At 53.9% G+C, this 19,686-nt stretch overlaps 8 protein-coding genes across 8 annotated transcripts; 3 read left to right on the forward strand and 5 right to left on the reverse strand.

The window, feature by feature from the left end:
* Positions 1-1,034: 1,034 nt before the first annotated feature.
* On the reverse strand, positions 1,035-3,137 carry CPAR01_08310 (POT family protein; the record flags this gene model as incomplete). Its single annotated transcript, XM_060492578.1, has 5 exons — positions 1,035-1,726; positions 1,791-1,858; positions 1,909-2,418; positions 2,473-2,782; positions 2,885-3,137. The coding sequence occupies 5 exons, from the start codon at positions 3,135-3,137 to the stop codon at positions 1,035-1,037; spliced, it is 1,833 nt and encodes a 610-aa protein (XP_060348948.1).
* A 1,901-nt stretch (positions 3,138-5,038) lies between these two features.
* CPAR01_08311 (C-8 sterol isomerase) lies at positions 5,039-5,764 on the reverse strand (the record flags this gene model as incomplete). Its single annotated transcript, XM_060492579.1, has 2 exons — positions 5,039-5,403; positions 5,476-5,764. 2 exons carry the CDS (start codon positions 5,762-5,764, stop codon positions 5,039-5,041), a joined length of 654 nt encoding a protein of 217 aa, XP_060348949.1.
* A 630-nt stretch (positions 5,765-6,394) lies between these two features.
* Positions 6,395-7,094, forward strand: CPAR01_08312 (exosome component EXOSC1/CSL4; the record flags this gene model as incomplete). The annotated part of the gene is made up of 2 exons (XM_060492580.1): positions 6,395-6,859; positions 6,924-7,094. 2 exons carry the CDS (start codon positions 6,395-6,397, stop codon positions 7,092-7,094), a joined length of 636 nt encoding a protein of 211 aa, XP_060348950.1.
* Positions 7,095-9,015: 1,921 nt separating this feature from the next.
* CPAR01_08313 (ribosomal protein L32) lies at positions 9,016-9,792 on the forward strand (the record flags this gene model as incomplete). The annotated part of the gene is made up of 1 exon (XM_060492581.1): positions 9,016-9,792. The coding sequence occupies one exon, from the start codon at positions 9,016-9,018 to the stop codon at positions 9,790-9,792; it is 777 nt and encodes a 258-aa protein (XP_060348951.1).
* Positions 9,793-10,487: 695 nt separating this feature from the next.
* On the reverse strand, positions 10,488-12,126 carry CPAR01_08314 (TruB family pseudouridylate synthase; the record flags this gene model as incomplete). Its single annotated transcript, XM_060492582.1, has 2 exons — positions 10,488-12,043; positions 12,093-12,126. The coding sequence occupies 2 exons, from the start codon at positions 12,124-12,126 to the stop codon at positions 10,488-10,490; spliced, it is 1,590 nt and encodes a 529-aa protein (XP_060348952.1).
* A 368-nt stretch (positions 12,127-12,494) lies between these two features.
* On the forward strand, positions 12,495-15,135 carry CPAR01_08315 (uncharacterized protein; the record flags this gene model as incomplete). The annotated part of the gene is made up of 5 exons (XM_060492583.1): positions 12,495-13,002; positions 13,055-13,347; positions 13,400-13,552; positions 13,603-14,798; positions 15,024-15,135. Coding segments are annotated over 5 exons (2,262 nt in total), but the record flags the coding sequence as incomplete, so codon positions are not given.
* A 719-nt stretch (positions 15,136-15,854) lies between these two features.
* On the reverse strand, positions 15,855-18,270 carry CPAR01_08316 (XPG domain-containing protein; the record flags this gene model as incomplete). Its single annotated transcript, XM_060492584.1, has 5 exons — positions 15,855-16,137; positions 16,190-17,634; positions 17,686-17,783; positions 17,836-18,170; positions 18,227-18,270. 5 exons carry the CDS (start codon positions 18,268-18,270, stop codon positions 15,855-15,857), a joined length of 2,205 nt encoding a protein of 734 aa, XP_060348954.1.
* A 201-nt stretch (positions 18,271-18,471) lies between these two features.
* Positions 18,472-18,723, reverse strand: CPAR01_08317 (uncharacterized protein; the record flags this gene model as incomplete). The annotated part of the gene is made up of 1 exon (XM_060492585.1): positions 18,472-18,723. The coding sequence occupies one exon, from the start codon at positions 18,721-18,723 to the stop codon at positions 18,472-18,474; it is 252 nt and encodes an 83-aa protein (XP_060348955.1).
* Between the last annotated feature and the right edge of the window lie 963 nt (positions 18,724-19,686).

The following is a 19,686-nucleotide window of genomic DNA, read 5'->3' on the forward strand; positions in this document are numbered from 1 at the left end:
CGCCCAGCAATGCGTTCTGGCCCTCATTTCAACCTAGCACAAAAATAAACCCTGCAAATTCAGCCCAAATAGCTCTAGAAGCTGCGTTTCAAAGCGTGGTGGATGAGGAATGATTTACAGGCCTTCGTCTTAAGCTCGTAGGGCGTCGACACCCAGCAGGGCGTGGGCTACTCACACCCTCTGATACGCATTAGCTAACAGAATCACTCGCAAAGTCTTACCACAAGACTCAGTAGATTAGTTTTTCTTATGTTGAGAAGCCGAGAGCATATTTTTAGGCGTGCAAAGGAGCCGACGGTGGGCAGGGCTGGGTGGGTAGAGATTTCACATCCTTATCAGCTTGCTCGACTCAAGCTTTAGATTACCCCTGATAAGCCAAGTCCCTCCGTTGGCTCGCTCGCATTACCTTGAGGTGGTAAATAGCAGAAATAATCGCTTGCAACGAGTACGTAGCTCATGTTGTCTTCATATGAATTGAGTACTGATATGATGTCTGTCTTTACGGTATTGAGATCACAATGAGGCCATCCCCCCAGGCCCAGCAGCAGCCAAGTATTCTAGAGGTTAGGATCAGGGCACTTCGCACTTGATCTCATTGTTATTAGCTGTAATCCATGATGACTCCAGGTTAGTGAAATTGGCTTAGTGCTTTTACGAGTAGTAATATCTTGCTCTTTTGCATTGCGTACTTTGTCTACTCAGATCTTCAAGGAGATTCGTTCACGGACGTACCCGAAGAAGCACGGTAAGACAGGTAGTAACAAAGACAGTGACGATAAGAGGAGACTGGCAGCTTATCTTGTCACCTGATTGATGGTCGCTGTAGGCGTAAGGGGTCTTGATCGCCAGTCCACAATCGTTCTTGGGACCTTGTCGCCCAAATATCATCAAGTAAAGCCGTATTTTTCACACATAGATGCAAGATTCCCTTTCAAACTCATCTTCGCTAAAGTCTAGGATCGAAAAGAATATAACAAAACCAAGTCATCAACTCTGGTTGCAGTTTTTGAACTCATAGTCGGACACTCCAAGTCTCAGTCCCTCTTCCCACTGTTATCCATCCGTGACATTTCAGTAGCAGGAGCAACACCCTGCCCAATACGACCCTCGGGCAACTCGTTCATCGCATCCTCCTCCTTATCCAAATCCCTGAACTGAAACCAGAAGATCACACCCGCCACGCCAGCCAGCACGGCCACGATGCCATAGTTCCATACCAGATATGGGTCAGTACTCAACGGCGTGAAAGCCTGCCCCAACGCCGCGGAGATGGCCGACATGAAGAGCGCCACAGCCTGGACCATGGACCGCATGTTTTTGGGCGCCTTGCTGAAAGCGTACTCGAGGCTGGTGATGCTGGCAAAGATCTCAGACAGGGCGATGAGCACGTAGGCGCCCGTCTGGGCCCAGACGAGAATGTCAACGGGAGGGCAGGGGTCGCCGGTGGGTAGGGTGCCCGAGGCGAACTGGCCGCAGGCGGAGCGCTTGTAGATGTAGTACTGCAGCACGCAGGCCCAGACCATGGCCATGGCGCCGGTGAAGAAGCCAAAAGCGATCTTCTTGATGGGCGTGAAGGGGATCCTGAGCTTGCGGAGGGTCGGATAGAGCACTAGGTCGCACAGCGGGATGAAGAGAATGAGGGCTATGGGGTCGAGATTGGAGAGGATATCATTGGGGAGGCCGTTGAGCTGCATGGTGGCGGCTTGAGAAACTAGGTTGTTGTTCACTTGTGAGGGGTTAGATGAGGGTGATAACCTACGAATGGAGGGAGGGCAAGATTTGAGGCTTACATTGATTATACGAGAGCCAGTAGATGGGATACCATGAAAAGACGGCACAAGCTGCGAAGCCACGACGCCTGCAGAGGTTAGGAACCAGTCAACCCAAGTGCGCCGAGGCAATACTTACAGCTCTTCGACCCAGGCGTCGTCAAAGGTCATCCACTTTGGCCGAGTCGCATCGGAGAAGTTAGAAGGCTTGACCCTCTCCCAGAAGGTCCCGTCATGCATGTTCCTCCAAGTCTTAACTGGGTTAATCGACCATCTACCCTTCTGAGCAAAGAGAAACGTCCGCAGAGCCGGTCCCAAAACCGAGCCCGTCGGGGGCTGATCGCGATATCTACCCTTTCCCCACCACATGACCAGGGGGCACAGCGCCAGCATGCAGGTCGGCAGCGTAAAGCTCAGCCAGAAACCGACGTACTTCTCGGCGTACACCATTGAGATCTGGCCGACCAGAGCACCAATATTGATGAACATGTAAAACCAGTTGTAGACCCTGTTGATGGTGATGGCAGGGTCGACAATCACCTTCTCTCCCGTCGTGAGCGTCCTTACGGTCAAGTGATCGATCTCGAGCTGCTCCGCGATCAAGGGACTGACGTTGGGTTTGAAACCTCCTGTGGCAAAACCAATCGTTCTAGCTAGAGTCAGCTTGATAGTGATCCGGACCGGCAGCCAGAATACCACTTACATCATGCCTACGAGCAGTGCGGATAGCGAGTTCCCGGCTGGCTTGGTGACGACGGGCGGGATAGCGGCGGTGATGAGAATCAAGTGGCCTACGAGATCAACGGCGATGGAGATGCAGATGGTCTTGTACCGCCCCCAGTACTTGTCGGCGACCCAGGCGCCGAATAAGGGCATAAAGTACTGCCAGAATTGGTTAAAGGTCGTGATGCCGGTTGACGCCTGCTGGCCCATCCCAAGCGCACCGGGTTGGCCATTGGGCGCGGCGCCGGTCGTCGAGCCCGCTGGGAGAGGTTGTTGGATGAAGTTGGTGACTGGGATCGGTCAGTATTCCTCGACCGTTATGACTTCACTTATTCGCAAAACATACACTTTCAATGTCAGTTTATTCTGTAAAGCGGAGAACTCGAGTCTACTCACGACAATAACGGAGCCATAGTACGAGAAGCGCTCGCACAGCTCGACAAAGGCGATGGTGAAGAGCTTGAAGGGAATGTGGTCCGAAACTCTCCTCAGAGTCTGCAACTCTTCGTCGGTCGGCGCATCTGGCCGCGGCTGGATACCCCTCTTCTCGTCGAGAGATACGTCTTCATAATACTTCATGCCGTATGAACCCTCTCTAAGCTGAGACTCAGAGAGGGACTGTTCAATCGTATCCCCAGCTGGCATCGTGTTTTGGTCTCTCTGATGTCAAATCAGATATTGAAGCTGTGATCGTCACACGAGAGTGGTCGTACGGAGAGATAAGAAGACGTTGGGTGGCCTTCCGCATTTATGGTCTTGGCTCTTCCGGTCCGATATGTGAAACACGATTAAAGAAGCCGTGAAGGACACAGGGGTGAAGACGGGAAGAGACACTCGCTATCTTGGGGAAAGAAGGGCAAGGATTGGCTCATGATAAGGTAGAAGGCGAACAAGCAGGGATACTCAGCCATGATAAAACCAAGAAATAACGGACGGGCTCGTAGCAGGTCGTGGGGGTGGGGGAAGGAAACACTACACGGAGCGGCAGCGGACTTGGGGCGAGCAGGCCTGAGCTCAGGGGGCAAGTGTAAGAGAAGTACAGACGAGATGGAAACCAGATTGGCGGATGTTGAACCTTCGCGCGTCTTCTCCTTTGCAAATCTATTGTAGGAAATGTATCAAGACAGAATAGTATTATAGTTGTCCTAATAATCAAGCCGATTGATATGGATATCTGTATGTGATTATCGTTGGCTTCGGCTGCGAATCATTCAACCGACCAATCCCTGAGACATGCTTTAGCTGTACGGTCGATTAGACTTGACACTTGAAGATTCGAGAAAAGAAAAATCTTTAGGTGTCAAGTCTAGTGACCTCCGACTTGGCGATCAAATGGACGCGTCAATCGCCCGAATGGTCGGGTGTGGCCAAACCTGGCCATTCCAAGTGCCGATGCTTCGTCGACGACAACTACGTGATGACTGTTCTGTGCCGGCCTGCTACAATGCCCGCTCTGCATGTTGTACAACTCACATGCGTACTCGTTAGCTCATAATATGTGAGACGGTGTGAAGTCGCGACCATACGAATACCCATCAGGCGGGATGGTTTATAATCTGATTCACCTCACACATTCTCACCACCAGTAAAGGGAAAGTTGCCCAGAAATTTAGACACGGCGTGTCCTTCCTCCATCGCGTTTCGATTACCACCGGCGGCAGGGCCTTCAGCTTCATAGCCCGAGCTCTAATCGCAGTAGAGAATCTAAAGAGCCAGCGATTGCGCAGTGCCCCGAGTTACTGCCGGCCCCTCAGCGGGAAACGTGGCCGTCGGACGTCCAGGTGAAGTGACGATACGTGGCGCATGTCGTTCCGAGTCAGGAAAAGAATGCAGCATACGAGAAATGGCAAAGATTTGAAGCGTGTCGTCAGGCGACAATCTCACGCCCTCTGGTCAACGTTTCGCTGTTCAAAAGAAGAAGAGGTCATCATTGACGTTTTCCGGGCGGCTCCACTCTGGACCGGCGCCGGCGCTAACTCCGGCTCGGCAGGAAGGGGGGCCGTATATGTGGAGTCGCGTTACATTGGCGGATTGGCGCTTCTCTGATGCGGATGGCTCAGGGGGCAGATATCGGAATGTCCGGGTGGATGAGAAAAGCTCGAAGACGTTGCTCGGAAAATTCTTGGTCTCAGGCTCCGTCTGTTTGGCCAGCATAACAAGGATGTCTCACCCGCAGATTCATCCTCAGAGTTGCGCAGGAGAATGATATTCATTGGTTCGCGCATTTGACGCATGTCTCTCACTTGCAAACAAAGTGTCTCAACCGACGGCGCATATGGATGCAAAGGTAGCGGCAATTCTTCTTGAACGAGGAGATGGAGTTATCTTGATGAAAGAAGCGGCCTTGCTGCTCGGTATTATTAAATGTCTATATGAACGTTCGGAACGGCCGAATGGGATATGCAAGAAGAGAGCAGCGTAACAAATCACTCTATACGCGCTCCATCACTAGGCCCAAAGATTTCCATCTCTTGAACCATCCTACTTTACGCCCATGACTGAGACCTTCAAAGAAGCCCTCCCCATACCTAGACGTTGTCTGCTTTCTAGAACTTGCCCTTGAGCAGGTTGGAAATCATCTCGCGACCGGTGATACGGGTCGTCGTCCACAGTGTGGGGAAGTCGAGGGTGCTGGACAGGCCGTCGGCGAAGCCAAAGAAGAGCATGGGCGGGATCCAGCCGCGGGCGTACTCGAGCGCGAAGCAGCCCTCGTCCATCTTGTACTGCTTGACGTCGCCGCGGTGGAGGTGGTGGACGGTGCCCTGGGGGTAGACTTCGGGCTCGTACTTGCCGGGGACGTAGGCGAGCTGGGTGCCGTAGAGGATGTTGAAGTAGTCGTCGGCGGTGTGACGGCCGGAGTGGCCCTCGGTTCCGATGGCGGTGCCGAAGACGATGAGGTACTCGGTGATGCCTGGTGGGTTTTATTAGTAAACTGCCTTCCATCATCTTTGGAAGATTGAGAGATGGAAATGAGGAGACTCACTGGCGTGAATGATGTACATAGCGCCCATGGCACCACCGGCGTTGTTAAAGACCCATTCCTCGTCGAGGTTGACGTTGGTGGGGTGCAGGCCGTTGAGCTCGGTCACAATGTAGTTGACGACGGAGCGCGTGTCGTTTCCATGGGTGGCGATGGCGCGCTTAGAGAGGTCGTGCAGGTGCTCGTGATCAAAGATGTAGAACTTTTCCAAGTTCTTCTCGAGGAACATGTAGATGGGGGTCAGGAGACCGATCCACAGCGCCAGTGTAAACAGGCGCCCGAGAGACGGCATTGTGATTTGCGCAAAAAGTCTGGAGTAAGACTTGGGTTACCAAAGTGCAAAGAAAGGGGAAGGAATGTGGTGGTCCAATTGACGGACTTGTGTACAGTGGAGGAGAACGGAGAGGGCGCACACGGAAAAGGTGTTTGGCGACGGGAGCACCGGCGAGATGGGTTTAAGAAGGGCTTCGTTGAGCTGCAGTACCCGTTGTCGCATCGCTTATTGGTTTTGGTTGAGAGATTGGCAGGACCCTGCATTTTGCCCTTTCTGCCATGCGCCACCGCCCCCGGAAGCTCAAGTTGCCAGTGGCCTGACGGAGCTTTGATGGTGGGGCTGGCCATGGGTTTTTGTTGTTTAGCTGCAGCTATCCGGGATGGCGGGGCCGTCGACTGGGCAATTCACTGAGAAAAAAATCGGACTTTCGGGTTTCTGACAAGTGCAATCTCAACCACCGAGCAAACGGGACGGACTTTGATACTCCAGCCTCACATACGGAGCCGAAAGGAAAATCCGCGACTGGGGCCAGCTCACACCAGACACCTCACTTCTCAGCAGTCACATACACGTAAACTTAAGTGTGAAAACGGCTCCAACCACAGCTAGCTCTCACACGTCATACATCCACCCCCATATCTCATCACCATGGCCACGGTTGAGACTCCCCAGACCGCCGTGCCGGGCAAGGTTCTCGGCCCTACCACGCGGTTCGCCGCCGGTCCAGGAACACATGTCTACAACGGTAATGTCGTCGCCTCCCTGCTCGGCGATGTGACCGTCACAGCATCGGCCAAGGTCCAGGCCGGCCTCACGAAGCGCCTCAACCGCATCACACCGCTGTCGCCCGAGGAGCTGGCGACCATCTCCGTGGCACGCAAGGGCGCTAGCAAGAAGCGCGAGGTGCTTCCCGACGTGGGCAACATGGTGCTCTGCCGCGTCGTGCGGTTGATGCCGAAGCAGGCCATTGTCACGATCCAGCAGGTTGGCGACACGGTGCTGCAGACGGAGTGGCAGGGTGTCATTCGCTCTCAAGACGTGAGGGCGACGGAGAAGGACAAGGTCAAGATCTATGAGAGCTTCAAGCCTGGTGACGTGGTGCGGGCGCAGGTGGTGAGTGGCCTTTGGCAAGACATCGAAAAGTGACTTGTGATGGGTAGCTGACTTGCTATATCAGATTTCTCTGGGAGACCAGGCCAACTACTACCTCTCCACCGCTGCCAATGAGCTGGGAGTCATCATGGCCACCAGCGAGGCTGGCAACGACATGGTGCCCGTCAGCTGGAAGGAGTACAAGGACCCGGAGACCGGCATCGGAGAGCCGCGCAAGGTGGCCAAGCCAAACTGATTGGGGCGTTTTCTCATCTACTTGCCTGTCTTTTCACGATGTGCAGGTCAAGCTGCGGAGAGCTTTGCAGCTGGATACGCTCAGACGCTTGAGGTTGCAGAGTATTCTGCACCGCCTCGCCAACGAGGCTGAGGGCTGATGGCCGTTCGTACCCCCTCCTCGCTCGGCAGGGAAGTGATCTCACGGCGTTTCGAAACGAGAGAGCCAGCATGACGACGTGACAGCGAACTTTTTGGGGCAGTTTCAGAGTTCTGGACCGAACCCGAGGGCCGACTTGGCTGGTGCATCAGCGCAGCAAACCAAGAATTAGGGCCTTTTACTATCCTTCCTGGTAGCGTCAGCATCAGCAACAGCTGCCGTCAGCGGCAGTGCATGAATTTTTGACGAGAGATGAAAGCATGAGCTCCACTGCCAACCAACGATGCAGTGGCAGTTTGGAGGGGTTGCATGGTCGGCAGGGTGCCCTTTGTGTACGGATTTACTGCAACGACTCAGCACGGGACTTGACGAGGTCAAAGGACTGATTGATGGGCAGTCCGATGTGGGAGCCTTATTCATGCAAGGGGACGATCAAGAGTTGTCAAAAGGGAACGGATATTGGGCGCCAGAGACAAAGCACGAGCGCAGGGGGAGGAATCGCCAGAAAATGGTCGTCTACACTCTATAGTCGTCAATCATGACACCTACATGATTAAGATGTCACCAAATTCCCAAGTGTAACCTGCCGTTCCGTTCCCGTCGGGGCATGGACATGAACGGACATTCCGCAATTGGCATTAATTTAAACAACCAGTCAATTTGGACCAAGAGGAAGAAACATGACTTTGTTTAATCAAAACGGTTGCGGCCCGCAAATGAAAGAGAATGTAAAAGAAATGGCAGCAAATTAAGGCTCAAGCAACAGTCGTACAACCGTTCCCGTCTCTCCCTGCCATCTCGGTTGATGAGGCTTCAACGGCAAGGAGAGTGCTAGAACAGAAAATGGGGTGGAGCAGTGTCGGCCCCCGTATGGAGTACCTAGGTAAAGCCCAAATTGGGTTTCTTCACCCAATCGCCCGACGCCGTTTTGTTAGGACCCGCCCGTTTGGGACACTGAAGGACCCCGGTCCACCGTTCCTCCCCAATCATTGTTATCACCCCCGAATTCCCACGAAAGCAAGGAGGCGCAGTTACCGTTCGCGTCGTCAATTTATTCGTGGAGGGAAACGGCATAGAAAGAAAAGGGCAGGTGTGTGGTGTCACGTAAGTCTGGTGGCTAAGGTGGTGGCATGTGGGCGGGATTTCAGGCAGATGGGGTTCTCTCTCTGCCATCTTTGATTACTTTTGCGAACCCATACCCTTCAATTGTCTCTTCTTCCCTTCTCTTTGCTTTTTCCTCTTGGTGGACTTATCGATATTCAATATTCCCCATTCGACTACAAACGGATACACCTCACCGAACCTGCAACAAGAGCCAACTACACCTTGACTTTTTCTGCCTCCCCAAAGCGCCGCGCTGCTACGAATAAGAGTTCCAAACCACCCTGCGCGAACACTCTATTTTTCCCAGATATAGTAGCCCGACATATGATCGTGCGCGGCCACCCACCACTCGCATTTCATCCCCCCTCCTGACGAACCTTTGGCACCTCGACGTCACACCTTTCAAACTCTCTAGCCCCCCCGCCGCGCTAAAGTAGCTTTTCCTTTCCTCATGCGGGGACTTTGCAACGCCTCGAGCACAACCTAAAAAGAAGCTTGTTCTATATCCCCCGCCACTTCAAACGTCCAAGTCGATTGTGTATCTAGAAATCGAACTTCCCACGGAACTGCACCGAGGATTACGAACAACCTCCCAGCTTCATCTTCACCGCACAACCGAGAAGAGCGTTTGAAACGAACAATACACCTAATTTCCTTCGCTAAAGCCATGAGCGCGACAATGACAATGACCGCCGCGCACCCGCCGCTAACACCGCCAACCCTCTCCCTCTCAACCGACCGCTCAGAGCAACATTCATGCCCCTCCTGCGGTGTCGTCCTCGAAGCGCCCCCCGCCCTCCTCGAAGCTCAGTCCCGCATCGCCGACCTCGAAGCCCAGGTCCGCCTCCTCAACCAAAAGGCCGCCGCCGCCGTCGACCGTTGGGCCGACTACGAAGACGAGCTCACACGTCTGCGCATTGCCGCCTCCCACCGAACCTCTACCCCCGCCGCCTCTCCCGGTCTCGCCCCCGCGCTGCCTCTCGCTCCCAGTCCTTCGCCCACCCGCACCAGTTTTTTGAGCGGCGGCGCAAATAGGTTGTCACAGCTTCTCAGCCCGCGGGGCATGAAGTCCTCGCCGAACCTGCGCACGCCGTCACCGCCGCCTGACGGTCCCGCATCGACGGAGGATCTGCGGGAGGCGCTGGGAAGGGAGCAGAAGATGAGGATGGCTGCGGAGAGCAGGCTGAGCACGACGAGCCAGGAGGTGGAGGAGCTGAGCGTCAGTCTCTTCGAGCAGGCCAACGAGATGGTCGCGACGGAGCGGCGGGCGCGGGCAAAGCTCGAGGAGAGGGTCGAGACGCTGGAGAAGCGGGATAAGGACAAACTGAGGCGGTTGGATAGGCTCGAGGGCGCCGTGGGCCGGATCGAGAGGGTGAGGTCGCTGTTGGGGGAGATGAATGCCAGGGACGAGAGTGTGAGGGAGGCGGCGGAGCAGAAGAGGGCTTCGCAGCCGTGACGGGAAGAGCCTCCTGGACTTTGGGAATCATGATGGAGTAGGAATGTACGATGCATAGCGGTGCGATATGCGCGGGACTTTTTAATGACGATACGACACGAATTGCATACTGGGCGGGAAATACTGGGTAAACTTAACGAATCATCATGGCCTGGGGAAAAGTCCTACGGAGGAGGAAGAAGCAAGACCGAAGCCCGCCCACAAGAATCGAACCTGTGAGCTACAGTTGTAGGTAGCGCTGCACTTCAGGATTAGGGGTGTAACCATCTTAGGCTTCTGGGCAGAAGTCCCATTTTCAACTGACGGCAGGAAAGGAAGCAAATCGATTATTATACCTCTGGTATAGTACGTATTGACGAATACACAATGGGAATACCGGAGAGAGATTGCGCATGAGGTAACACGGCCTTCGGGTCCGGAGAACACAATTCAAACGACATGATTGAGCTGTTTTAACTGATGAACTTCGTCACCTTCTTATTTATAAGGGCAAATGGGCAAGTCAAAATGAAGTGTCCAACTGTCGGGTCACCCCTCGATCTGCAATGCTTTTCTGGGTCATGCTAAATGAAGCCTCCGTACGCCGTGCCCTTTTCCCAGGCCGTAGCCTCACAAACTAAAATGTGCTCATCACGAAGAAGCCCTTGTGTCTCTGTGTACGTTGTGTCTCGTCTACCTTATGCGATGCTCAAGCTTTAGTCTTGAATACCTTCCCATACGTCATCAAACTTCTTTTTGTTAGCTGACTTCGCCTTGGGAGAAGTTTTGGGAGAACCTTTGGGTGACGCCTTGGGTGACGCCTTAGGTGATGCCTTGGGAGACTTCTTGGGCGAAGACTCCTTGACATCGCTAGCCTGCTCCGACTTGACCACCTTGGCGGCGGGCGCCTCGTCTCCCGAGCTGGAGTTTCTCCTCTTCTTGGACGCGTTGTCGTTCTTCTCGAAGCTCTTGTTCTCCCACTTGCGCTTCCTGTCATCCTTGCGGCCGTGGTTCTGCTGCTGCTTCTGCTGACCTTGGGCATTCTGTCGCTCGCGTTGCGACTGCGGTGCTCCGTTGGGGTACTTCTCGGTCCATTCAGACAATGCCTTGGCGACCTTGGGTCCCCAGACCTCCTCTCCCTTGAGAACGTCATCGTACTCTAAGCAGCTATCAGTGCGGACCTCGAAGTCGCCCTGTCGGGATCGCTCAAGCTCGGCCATCATACCCGCAGAGTCGACCTTGGCACCCAGATCATGGCAGAAGCTGCGAACATAGAATCCAGACGTGACCTTCATGCGGATCCTAGCAGCGGGCGGGCCCTTGTCGGTCCAAGGGAAGGGCTCATCCGCAGATGGGGGTGGCGGGATGAGGTTGGAGCCCTTGCCGCCGGGGAGCTGTCCCAAAGCGCCAGACATCAGGGCCGGGTTCTTGGGCGGCTTCTGCTTCTTGGCAGGCTTGTCGCGGATAAGACCGTCCTGGCGCTCCTCAAACTTCTTCTTAACGGTCTCGTGCTCAGAGAGGGCTTTCTCTTCTTCCTTCTCCTCCTCGGGAGTGAGCCGGCGGCCGGAGCCCTGTTGCTTCTCCACTCGCCAGACCTGCTCAGCGAGGTTCTTCTCGGCCGTCTCAGCCTCTTCGGTAGGCCATCTGTAGTTGTGCGTTCCGGGCTCGTACCACTCGACCAATTCGAGCTCGGATACTTCGACATCGCGTCCCACGATTTCTCTAGGGATAGCCTTGCCCTCACGAGCGTACTCGTACAGCGGCTTTCCCTCCATCTTGAGTGCCGAGTACAGAGGCGGGATCTGCTCGAACTTGCCCCTGAAGCTGTCCATCGCCTTCTCGACCTTTTCTTTTGTGATCTCATCGTACGGCCGTCTACTCAATATTCTACCGACGCGGTCGTAGGTGTCTGTGCTTGCGCCGAAAAGTACCACCGTCTCGTAGGTCTTGGTGCAGTCGAGGAAGGAGCCGAGTGACTTGGTACCCGATCCGACACCCAGAATGAGCACGCCGGTCGCCAATGGGTCGAGTGTGCCTCCGTGGCCCATCTTTACGCGGGAGTCTTTCTTAACGGCTCGGCGGCGCTTCCACTCTTGCTTGGACTCCTGCATCTTGGCGGCAAGGTCTCTCTCGATCAACGGCTTGAACATGGCTGAGGGGTTCATCTGCTGCTGGCAATCGCGGATCACCTGCGCAGAGCTCATGCCGTATGGCTTGTTGATGGCTGGGTTGGAGATACCACGGTCAGCGTTTGTCGAATCGCATCGCACGCCTGGAGACGCCCAAAGAGCAACAATGGGAAGCAAGGAGGCATCGCTTACCGAAGACGCCTTCGTACACGGTGTCTTTCGCCATCTTCCAGAGATTGGGCGTAATTCTCATTCGCCCGAAGTTAAGGATCTTGGGGGGTAAAAAGAGAGAAAGAAACGATGCGGCCGGTGGGGGTAGGTGCGACCTTCTCTTTAGCTTTTGCGCTTTCCGTGGATCTTGCGCTTCTCTGCATGCAGTTCTGGGAAATTTTTTTAGGAAGGGACGTTCCAGTGATTCCTATCGGCTTATCTATTGGTCCAGGAATGACAGAGCCCCTGTCTGCTGGAGCCGTGGACTAGCAAGTCCCCTGTACCAGCGACGAGTCCCGCTACCTTTCTTCCCAGCTTCAGTGGGGGGAGGAAGTGGTGGTCGCCTGCCCCGCATCAGTAACTGTACTTCATACGGTACGCAGGCACAACGTTCCGCGCGCTCTAGCTTTCTTTAATGGATTTGAGAACCGCGTTCGCGTGCTCCCTTCCCACCTACCCACACATCGTCGTTGTGGCCCGGCGCAACTTGCACTATCACCCCGCAACATCTCATTCTTCCCCCACTGGGAAACGCATCCTAAGCCCGATGAACTTGCGCCTGGCACACATTTACGCCTCGTGCACCGAGAACCCCCACCCTCACTACCTCGAACGATTGCAGCTTTAAACAGGACAATGGCTGGACGGCGGCGACGAACGTCGGATTCGACGACTGGCACCGTCGAACCCGACAGACGGGCCTATGCTAAAGAACTTAGCATTCTCAAGAGATACGATCCTGTGGAGGGAGACATGCTACAGACATTTGTTCTTGAGGATGCCATCGTCTGCGACAAAAAGGGCAATCCCGTTGAGCTCTTTACCGTCAATACCCAGGGCCCATTCACTGTTCGAGGTCGCGTCGTCATCGACGGACCGCAGACGGCAAGAGGTCTGGCTTGATCCATGAATACTCATCGCCTCCAATCGCTTACATCACGCAGCCGTAAAACCTTCTACGAAATCAGCCTTGATCGAAACCCACGAATGCACTCGTTACGCTATCGGCGTTAGCGACAATGGCTATGGCGCATGGGCTGGGGGCGCGGCGGGATGGTACGAAATTCGACCACCATCAGCCGCCTACAAGGCGATATTCGACCACACAATCGAAGGAGTTTCGATCTACTACACGATTCTAGACATCATCGAGGAGCACGCTGCAGCCAATACGAACAAGAAGGGCCCCAAGAAGAAGAAGGGTGTAGCAATGACCATTGAGACGTTGTTGTTCAAGGTGAGCCTGGCGCTGAGAAGGATCCGGCGATCTATGCTGACGCAAGTGACAGTATGCAGTAGCCATGGGTGATGGTGCTACTCTTGAGGAGGTGGAACAGCGCTGCGACGATCATGCATCTTTCCTCATATCCCATTTCTATGAAGAGCCAGAATTCGAATGGACGCCGACGCTCTTTTTCAAGTGGATGACAGAGCGACACCCAGTATGTGTAGCTCCACCGAGCTTTGCTGGAGACCCAACTAATCATTTTAGGATATTCATAAGAAAGTTCTTGAGCTCAGGAAGAAGAAACTAGCGGGTATTAAGCCTGGTCCATCGATACCAGAGGACACCGAAGCTGTGGTGACGCCGACTGTTTCGGACGAGCTGCCCGCGCAGAAGGCGTTGTCGAAACGAAAGCAAAGGGGTACACCTGCCGACGATAGTCAGACCGATTCGCACGACTTTGCTCTCTCTGCAAGGGACATGAGGTCCAGATCAAGGGGCAAGACCAAGACGCAGTCGCCCTCCGCCCCCGAGCCTTTGGAGGAAGCCATGGTAGTGGACGAGACCCCAGAGGTTCCAAACCAAACGGAACTTGTCAGAACTGTCCATGACCGATCCAACGTGGATGCCCTCCTAGAAGCCATCGACGACATCAAGCCCGAAGCTGAGCCGTTGAGTAAAGCAGCGTTCTCCAAAGTGTCATCAAAATTGTACTACAAGTACAAGGTCAAAGCCTACCTGGGAGCGGCAGACATTCTCAAGTACTATGCGAAAGAGCTGGTTGAACGCCTGGATCAGGATGAGTGGAGAGGGTCTGGTTTCTGGAAAACGCTCGAGGAATCTGCCCAAGGTCCTCGCTTCTCTCTTGAGCACATTCAGCTTGAGCAAATTCCTGAAGCCCTAACGCGGCGGAAGGCAAAGGAAGTATCAAATCCACGGAATCGTTGGCCATCACTTCCTGAAGAGGCCCAGGGGAGCACGGATGTTGCAACTCCTCCTCCAAGACGTGTCGGTAGACCGGCTGGAAAGATGTCAGGCCTTCGGCTTGCGGGCACCAGTGGTAAGCGACGCTTTGACTCCGGGGATGAGACCCCAGAAAGTGTCTCCCGACAGGTCGCAAAGAGGTTCCATGCCGGTGACGCTTCTGACGAGGATGAAGTCATGAATGATGGCAGCAGCTCTGAAGATGACGATTCCAGTGTCGATTCTGCAGAATCGCCCACCGCATTAAAGGTCGTTGTGCGAGCAGAGAACATTCCAACAACAATACCTAAAGGACCTAATGGCACTTGGGTCTGTGACGAGGACGACTGCGGGTTTGTCGAACGAAATCCAGAATCAGAAGACGGACGTATAAGAATCAACGAGCACATGCAGAACGAACACTACCACGAAGACGAGAACCAGGTCCAGCGCATCAGCTTGGCAGTGACGGAGGGTGACAAGAACCATCTCCCCATAGAGTATGCCTCCCCACTCTCCTCTCCTGAATTTAGATATGCTTGTGTTTGAGACGAGCCACTAGAAGTTTCTCCTTTTTGGGACACAAATCCAGAAAATGGTCCTCGTGGCAGGTCGAATCTAATGTAGACGACACAAACGAGAGCGATGTTTTTTCAGGCACCTAGGGCGACCTTGCAGCTGGTTCAGCTGCCCTTTGAGATGAATTTTGCTAACAACTGTCCTAGTCACCTGCTCGAGAAGATCCGCCAAATGGGCCACAAGATCCAAGCGACGGAAGAGTTGGAGATCAATGAGACGGTCGTGCCTCAGCCCATCAAAAGACGGTTGCTCACTTGAATGGGCAATTGCTAGCGATGCTTCGACGCAGTCAGGGGTTGCTTACGGCGAGACAAGGTTCGAGGACAGAAACACAATTGGTTTATTTGCATGGACTTGGCGTTTAGGGGAGATTCAGCAGGCATCTTCAGCACGGCGTAAGCTGATGGCGTTGGTTAGAGAGAGATCACACGGATTGGCTCATGACGATGACGTGCATTATTATCAGCCCAAGGTTTTGGCTTTGAGCGGCTGTCTTTCAAGTCACTTTTGTAGGAATCAAATGACTTAATACCCAAAGCAGCTCTCCGTCTTGGCATACGAATGCTCCTGTGTACCATCGAAATAAGCAAGAGAATGTGAGAAACAGAGTCTCCCAGTGTTAGCTCAACACCCACCAAAAATCACCCGCGTCCTCGGCCAAGAGTACGCCATTGATATACCTCGGCCACTACTGATTTATAGGTAAAGTCTGCTTCCATTCATCTGATATAGGACAGCTAACCTACGGCTTTATGAAAATTGTAATGCAAACTTGATCTTTGTCTGGATCCAGCTTCGAGCCCTGCCGCACGCTCCAAACCCCCGAGGCTATACACGGACTGACAAATGTCTCATATTCCACCCCGGGAGCGCATAGTGCTCTCGTGGGGTCGCAGCTCGGCGTCTCTTATGCTGTCCAGTCCTTCGTCTGCTTTTGGTTCGCCAACGCCACGCTCCAAGGCCAGACATCTTCAACCCTAAAACCGCCTCTGGTCCAGGTACTTGCTCGCTGTTGACCATACCGCCTTGTCAGCCGCCGGAACCTCCTTGTCGAGCGTCTGTACGCCCTTGTGGATGGCGTCGAAAAAGGCAAATGCAAGTTGAATATCCTCCTTGAAGTTGGTAGCGTAGGGGAAGAAGCTAGTGGGGAACTCCTCGATTTTGGCTTGTCGCAGCTCGATATCACCGACGGGAAGCTCGTCCATGAGTGTCTTGACCGCAATTCCCAGAGCGATGTCAGGGTTGTGGAGGAAGGGCAAACTGTGAGACCGATTAGTGGCTGAAATGATTGAGGTCAAACAAAGACACTTACGTCTGGCTGATTTGCAGGTAGTCGTTGCGATCTCTCTTTGACTGTGCGTACAGGAACATGGACGCCACAATTGCCTCAACGAGGTCGCGATCCGCCTCACGCACAGCAGTCGAAAGTGACCGGAAGAGGAGAAGGTTCTTGTTGAGCGGCCCGGTGTATCCATTAGACTCGTGTCGAAGTTTCAATAGGGAGGCACATCTGCTGATGAGAAGGATGCTCGCCTTCTCTTCGTCAGTACCGTTCATTGGCGCTCCATTAAGCTCTTCGTGTCGATGGCCTGAATTGAGCACATCGTGCCTGATGAGCTCGAACGCATTCAGGATCGCCTCAAATATGTTGAGACCTTCAGGTACCTGCAAGTCCTTGAGCGAATCCTTCATCGCCCAGATTGCGCTGGCAACGGCGTTACCCCAGTTCGTCAATGTGTGCGAATCATCGACGTAGCCGCGGAGATGGAGGAATCTCCAGATGGCGACCGCCGTGATATTCTGAACAGAATCAATGCCTCCAATACGCTTCTTCTCTTTGGGGAAGGTGCCTTTGACGAAATCATCGAACAGGAGTGCCAAAATCTCGAAAGCGATGGATCCAGGGGGTTCATCGACGCCTTCGGCGACAGTCTTGAAGGAGCTTTCCTTCACGTCCCATGTGGCGGCACGCTGAGATGGTGATGGCTGAAGAGACTTGTTGATTTTATACGAGAAGTTGTCGTCGAACCAAACCTTCATGGTGATGGCGTTGTGCTGGAGACCACGGTGAAGTCTCGGTATCAGAAGCGCGATGCTCTGCTCCTTGAGAGGAACAAGTTGGCTAGTAACCAGTTTTCTATACTGTTCTGAGGCAACTCCATCCAGCGTAGGCGTGACGACGATTCGACTATGTGTTATATAGTCGAGGACGCGAGAGCCAATTAGACCAGTATTGAGGTAGTGGAACAATTCTCCGGGAAGCTGAAGACCAAGGTATTCGTGATTATCACTTGTGATGTGGTCAAAGTCGTTGACTTTGATCTCGCCTTCTTCGGATATATAGATGAAGTGGTTGACGGCCATCTTGGCTTGTCTGTACTTGTCCAGCCACTTGGGGTCCTTTGACTTCAGAATGTCGCCGTAGGAGCTGCAGGCTGATTGAACAGATTTTTCCGACGCTCTTAAAAGGTTGACAGCATCGTTGATCGTGAAAGGCTGGCGTGGGTTGAGTGAAGTGTCCAGGAGTGGTGGGAAGGGTGGTAGGAAGGAGGTTCCGGTCATGAGCAGAGCGTCGCTCAACATGCCTTCGCTGATGTTCAGTGACCGCACAAGATTCTTTTTGGATAACGATGTGACGGTCTTTGCCTCCCAATCTATCGTTCGAATCAGGGTGTCCTTGATCGGATACAGGATCAGCTCCTGCGAGCCCATGACAGCGGCGCATTGGTCTGAATCGATCATGTCGAAGTGGGCGAGCTAATAGCTCGTCAGCATCGAAAGCCTCGTCCTATTCAAGCTCGAACCTACCTGAGCGGAGGCATTATAGGGGGGGACAAGGAAGTGCAGGTCGTTGTCCTTCAGGATAGACTTGAGCAAGGGGTAGAGGTTCTGGATGCGAAAAGCGCCTGCAGTCTCATGGTCAGTGTGGCCCATCGGCATCACAGCGATGATGCGTACCGCTGTTGGCACCAAACGCGTCGACAGCTTCCTGTGCGTGGCTGTTGAAGTATAGCTTCCAAGCTTCGTCCGTCTTCTGGTTGGCAGTTCGGCCTCGCTGAACGGCGACCTCCTCTTGGCCGGTCACCGACTGTCCATCAAAGATGAAGAACGGTACGATCTTGTGTGCCTTCCATTGGTCGATATCAGCTCGGAGATGGTGCTCAATGCCAGTCATGCCACCCAGAGCGGGCAGGAGAGGTTCGTGGAAAGGAGGGGTGTCGAGGAAGAGTTGGAGGTAGTATGTCGCGTCAATGGCTATCGCGCAGTCCTCGAGCTCGGAGACATCGTGACTCCTGCCCAAATGATTTAGTTAAAAGGAATCTCAATGTTGAAACCCTGTTCGACTTACGTTGCCTGGCCATTGATCCAAGCGTCCTCCACAAGACCTGTCATATCGAGTCAGTAAATCTCATGGTACAAATCGCAGAGCGTAGCCCGGCGGTTGTGAAGCGCAGGAGTGAGAAGAGGCTGATGTGCCCGGCCGGAATCGTCCTGCCCGCCGTTCCTTCCTGGTGTGGTGAGGTGTGCTGTTCCCAGAAAGCCGAAATAGCCTTCTTTTTGACGAGTGTAGCTCGAAAGGTTCGATGCCAATGCTCAGGCAGAGTCTTGATGCTTCTCGACAGGCGAAGCTACGACGTATGTGGGTGCGTAGAGCTTCCAGGCAGGTACGGCGGAATCGGATGTTTTGGGGCGCAGGAAGCGGGTATGACGCAGGTAGCCTTGAAGACATGTGACGGCGAGGCGAGGATCGGGAAGAAAGAGATCGGAGAGCAGAGCAGAGGACCAGCGCATCGCGGGGTTGGGATTTCGGAGAGGCGGGAGAGAGGAGGAAGACTCACAAGGCATCTTGTCGGGCCTTGCGCAACGGCGAGGAGCTCGTCAGCTCGAGTTGACAACAAGCCGTTTGGAGGTGGGAAGCGGGTGGAGCTTGGGTCGCGAGACCACTCAGGGGAGCGGAGGCAAAGAGACTGGGCGCTTTGTAGAAGAAGTCGGAATAACTTGCAAAGGAATGGCTGAGCTTGTCATGAAAAAGGGAACGGCCGTCTGCAGGGCCAATGACACTGACAAGCGTGTCTCAAAAGAAGAGGGGAGCTTTTGGAAAAGAACGCTGGCGCTGGCGGAGGGGAGGTAATTGGAAAGTTTGGGGGTTCAGGAACGCAGGTGCGAGGTACCGCACCGCTGTACAGGGGGAGCAAGTTGGCAACCCTTGGGTTTCGAGGCGCTAGGGAAGTTGTAGGGTTAGCGTGTGTGAGAGGTGGAAGGAACCTATGGAAGGGAAAAAGATGTGGGTGCTGTTTGTGGCGGTGCATGTGGCTTGCTGCTTCCACGACTGTCTGTCTCCCTGAGGTGATTTCCTCCCACGATGTTTCCACTTTGAAGGTGCTAGTTTCCCTTCTGTCTACGCCTACAACGCATTGCCTTTCCTTCCGGGTGCATATTTAGACGCCTGTGTCCATTTTGCATCTTACCTATCTACCTTAGGGCTACATAAGATATGGTAGTGCAACAATAATCATCGGCTGCACTATGCATATACAGAGGTTCTCTTAATTAATTTGACAACCTAAGCCTCGAGAGAAATACGCCCACCACCTCACGATTATAGGTACGATGTCAAGCAAGCATCTCCTACCGGCAGCACGGTGTCGGTCCAAGTTCCCGCCAACACGAGCCATCGCTCAAGCCACAGGCAGCATCAATTGACCGACCATGCAGCGGTTCCCGTCCCCGCTGCCCCCCGATCCCCGCTCTTTATATTCGCCTGTCCTCTGTGTCAGGGATGTGCGATGCAGCCATGTCTTGATCCCT

This window comes from Colletotrichum paranaense (assembly GCF_030867605.1).
Source record: "Colletotrichum paranaense strain IMI 384185 chromosome Unknown Scaffold_6.1, whole genome shotgun sequence".
In the NCBI taxonomy this organism is placed as follows: Eukaryota; Fungi; Ascomycota; class Sordariomycetes; order Glomerellales; family Glomerellaceae; genus Colletotrichum; species Colletotrichum paranaense.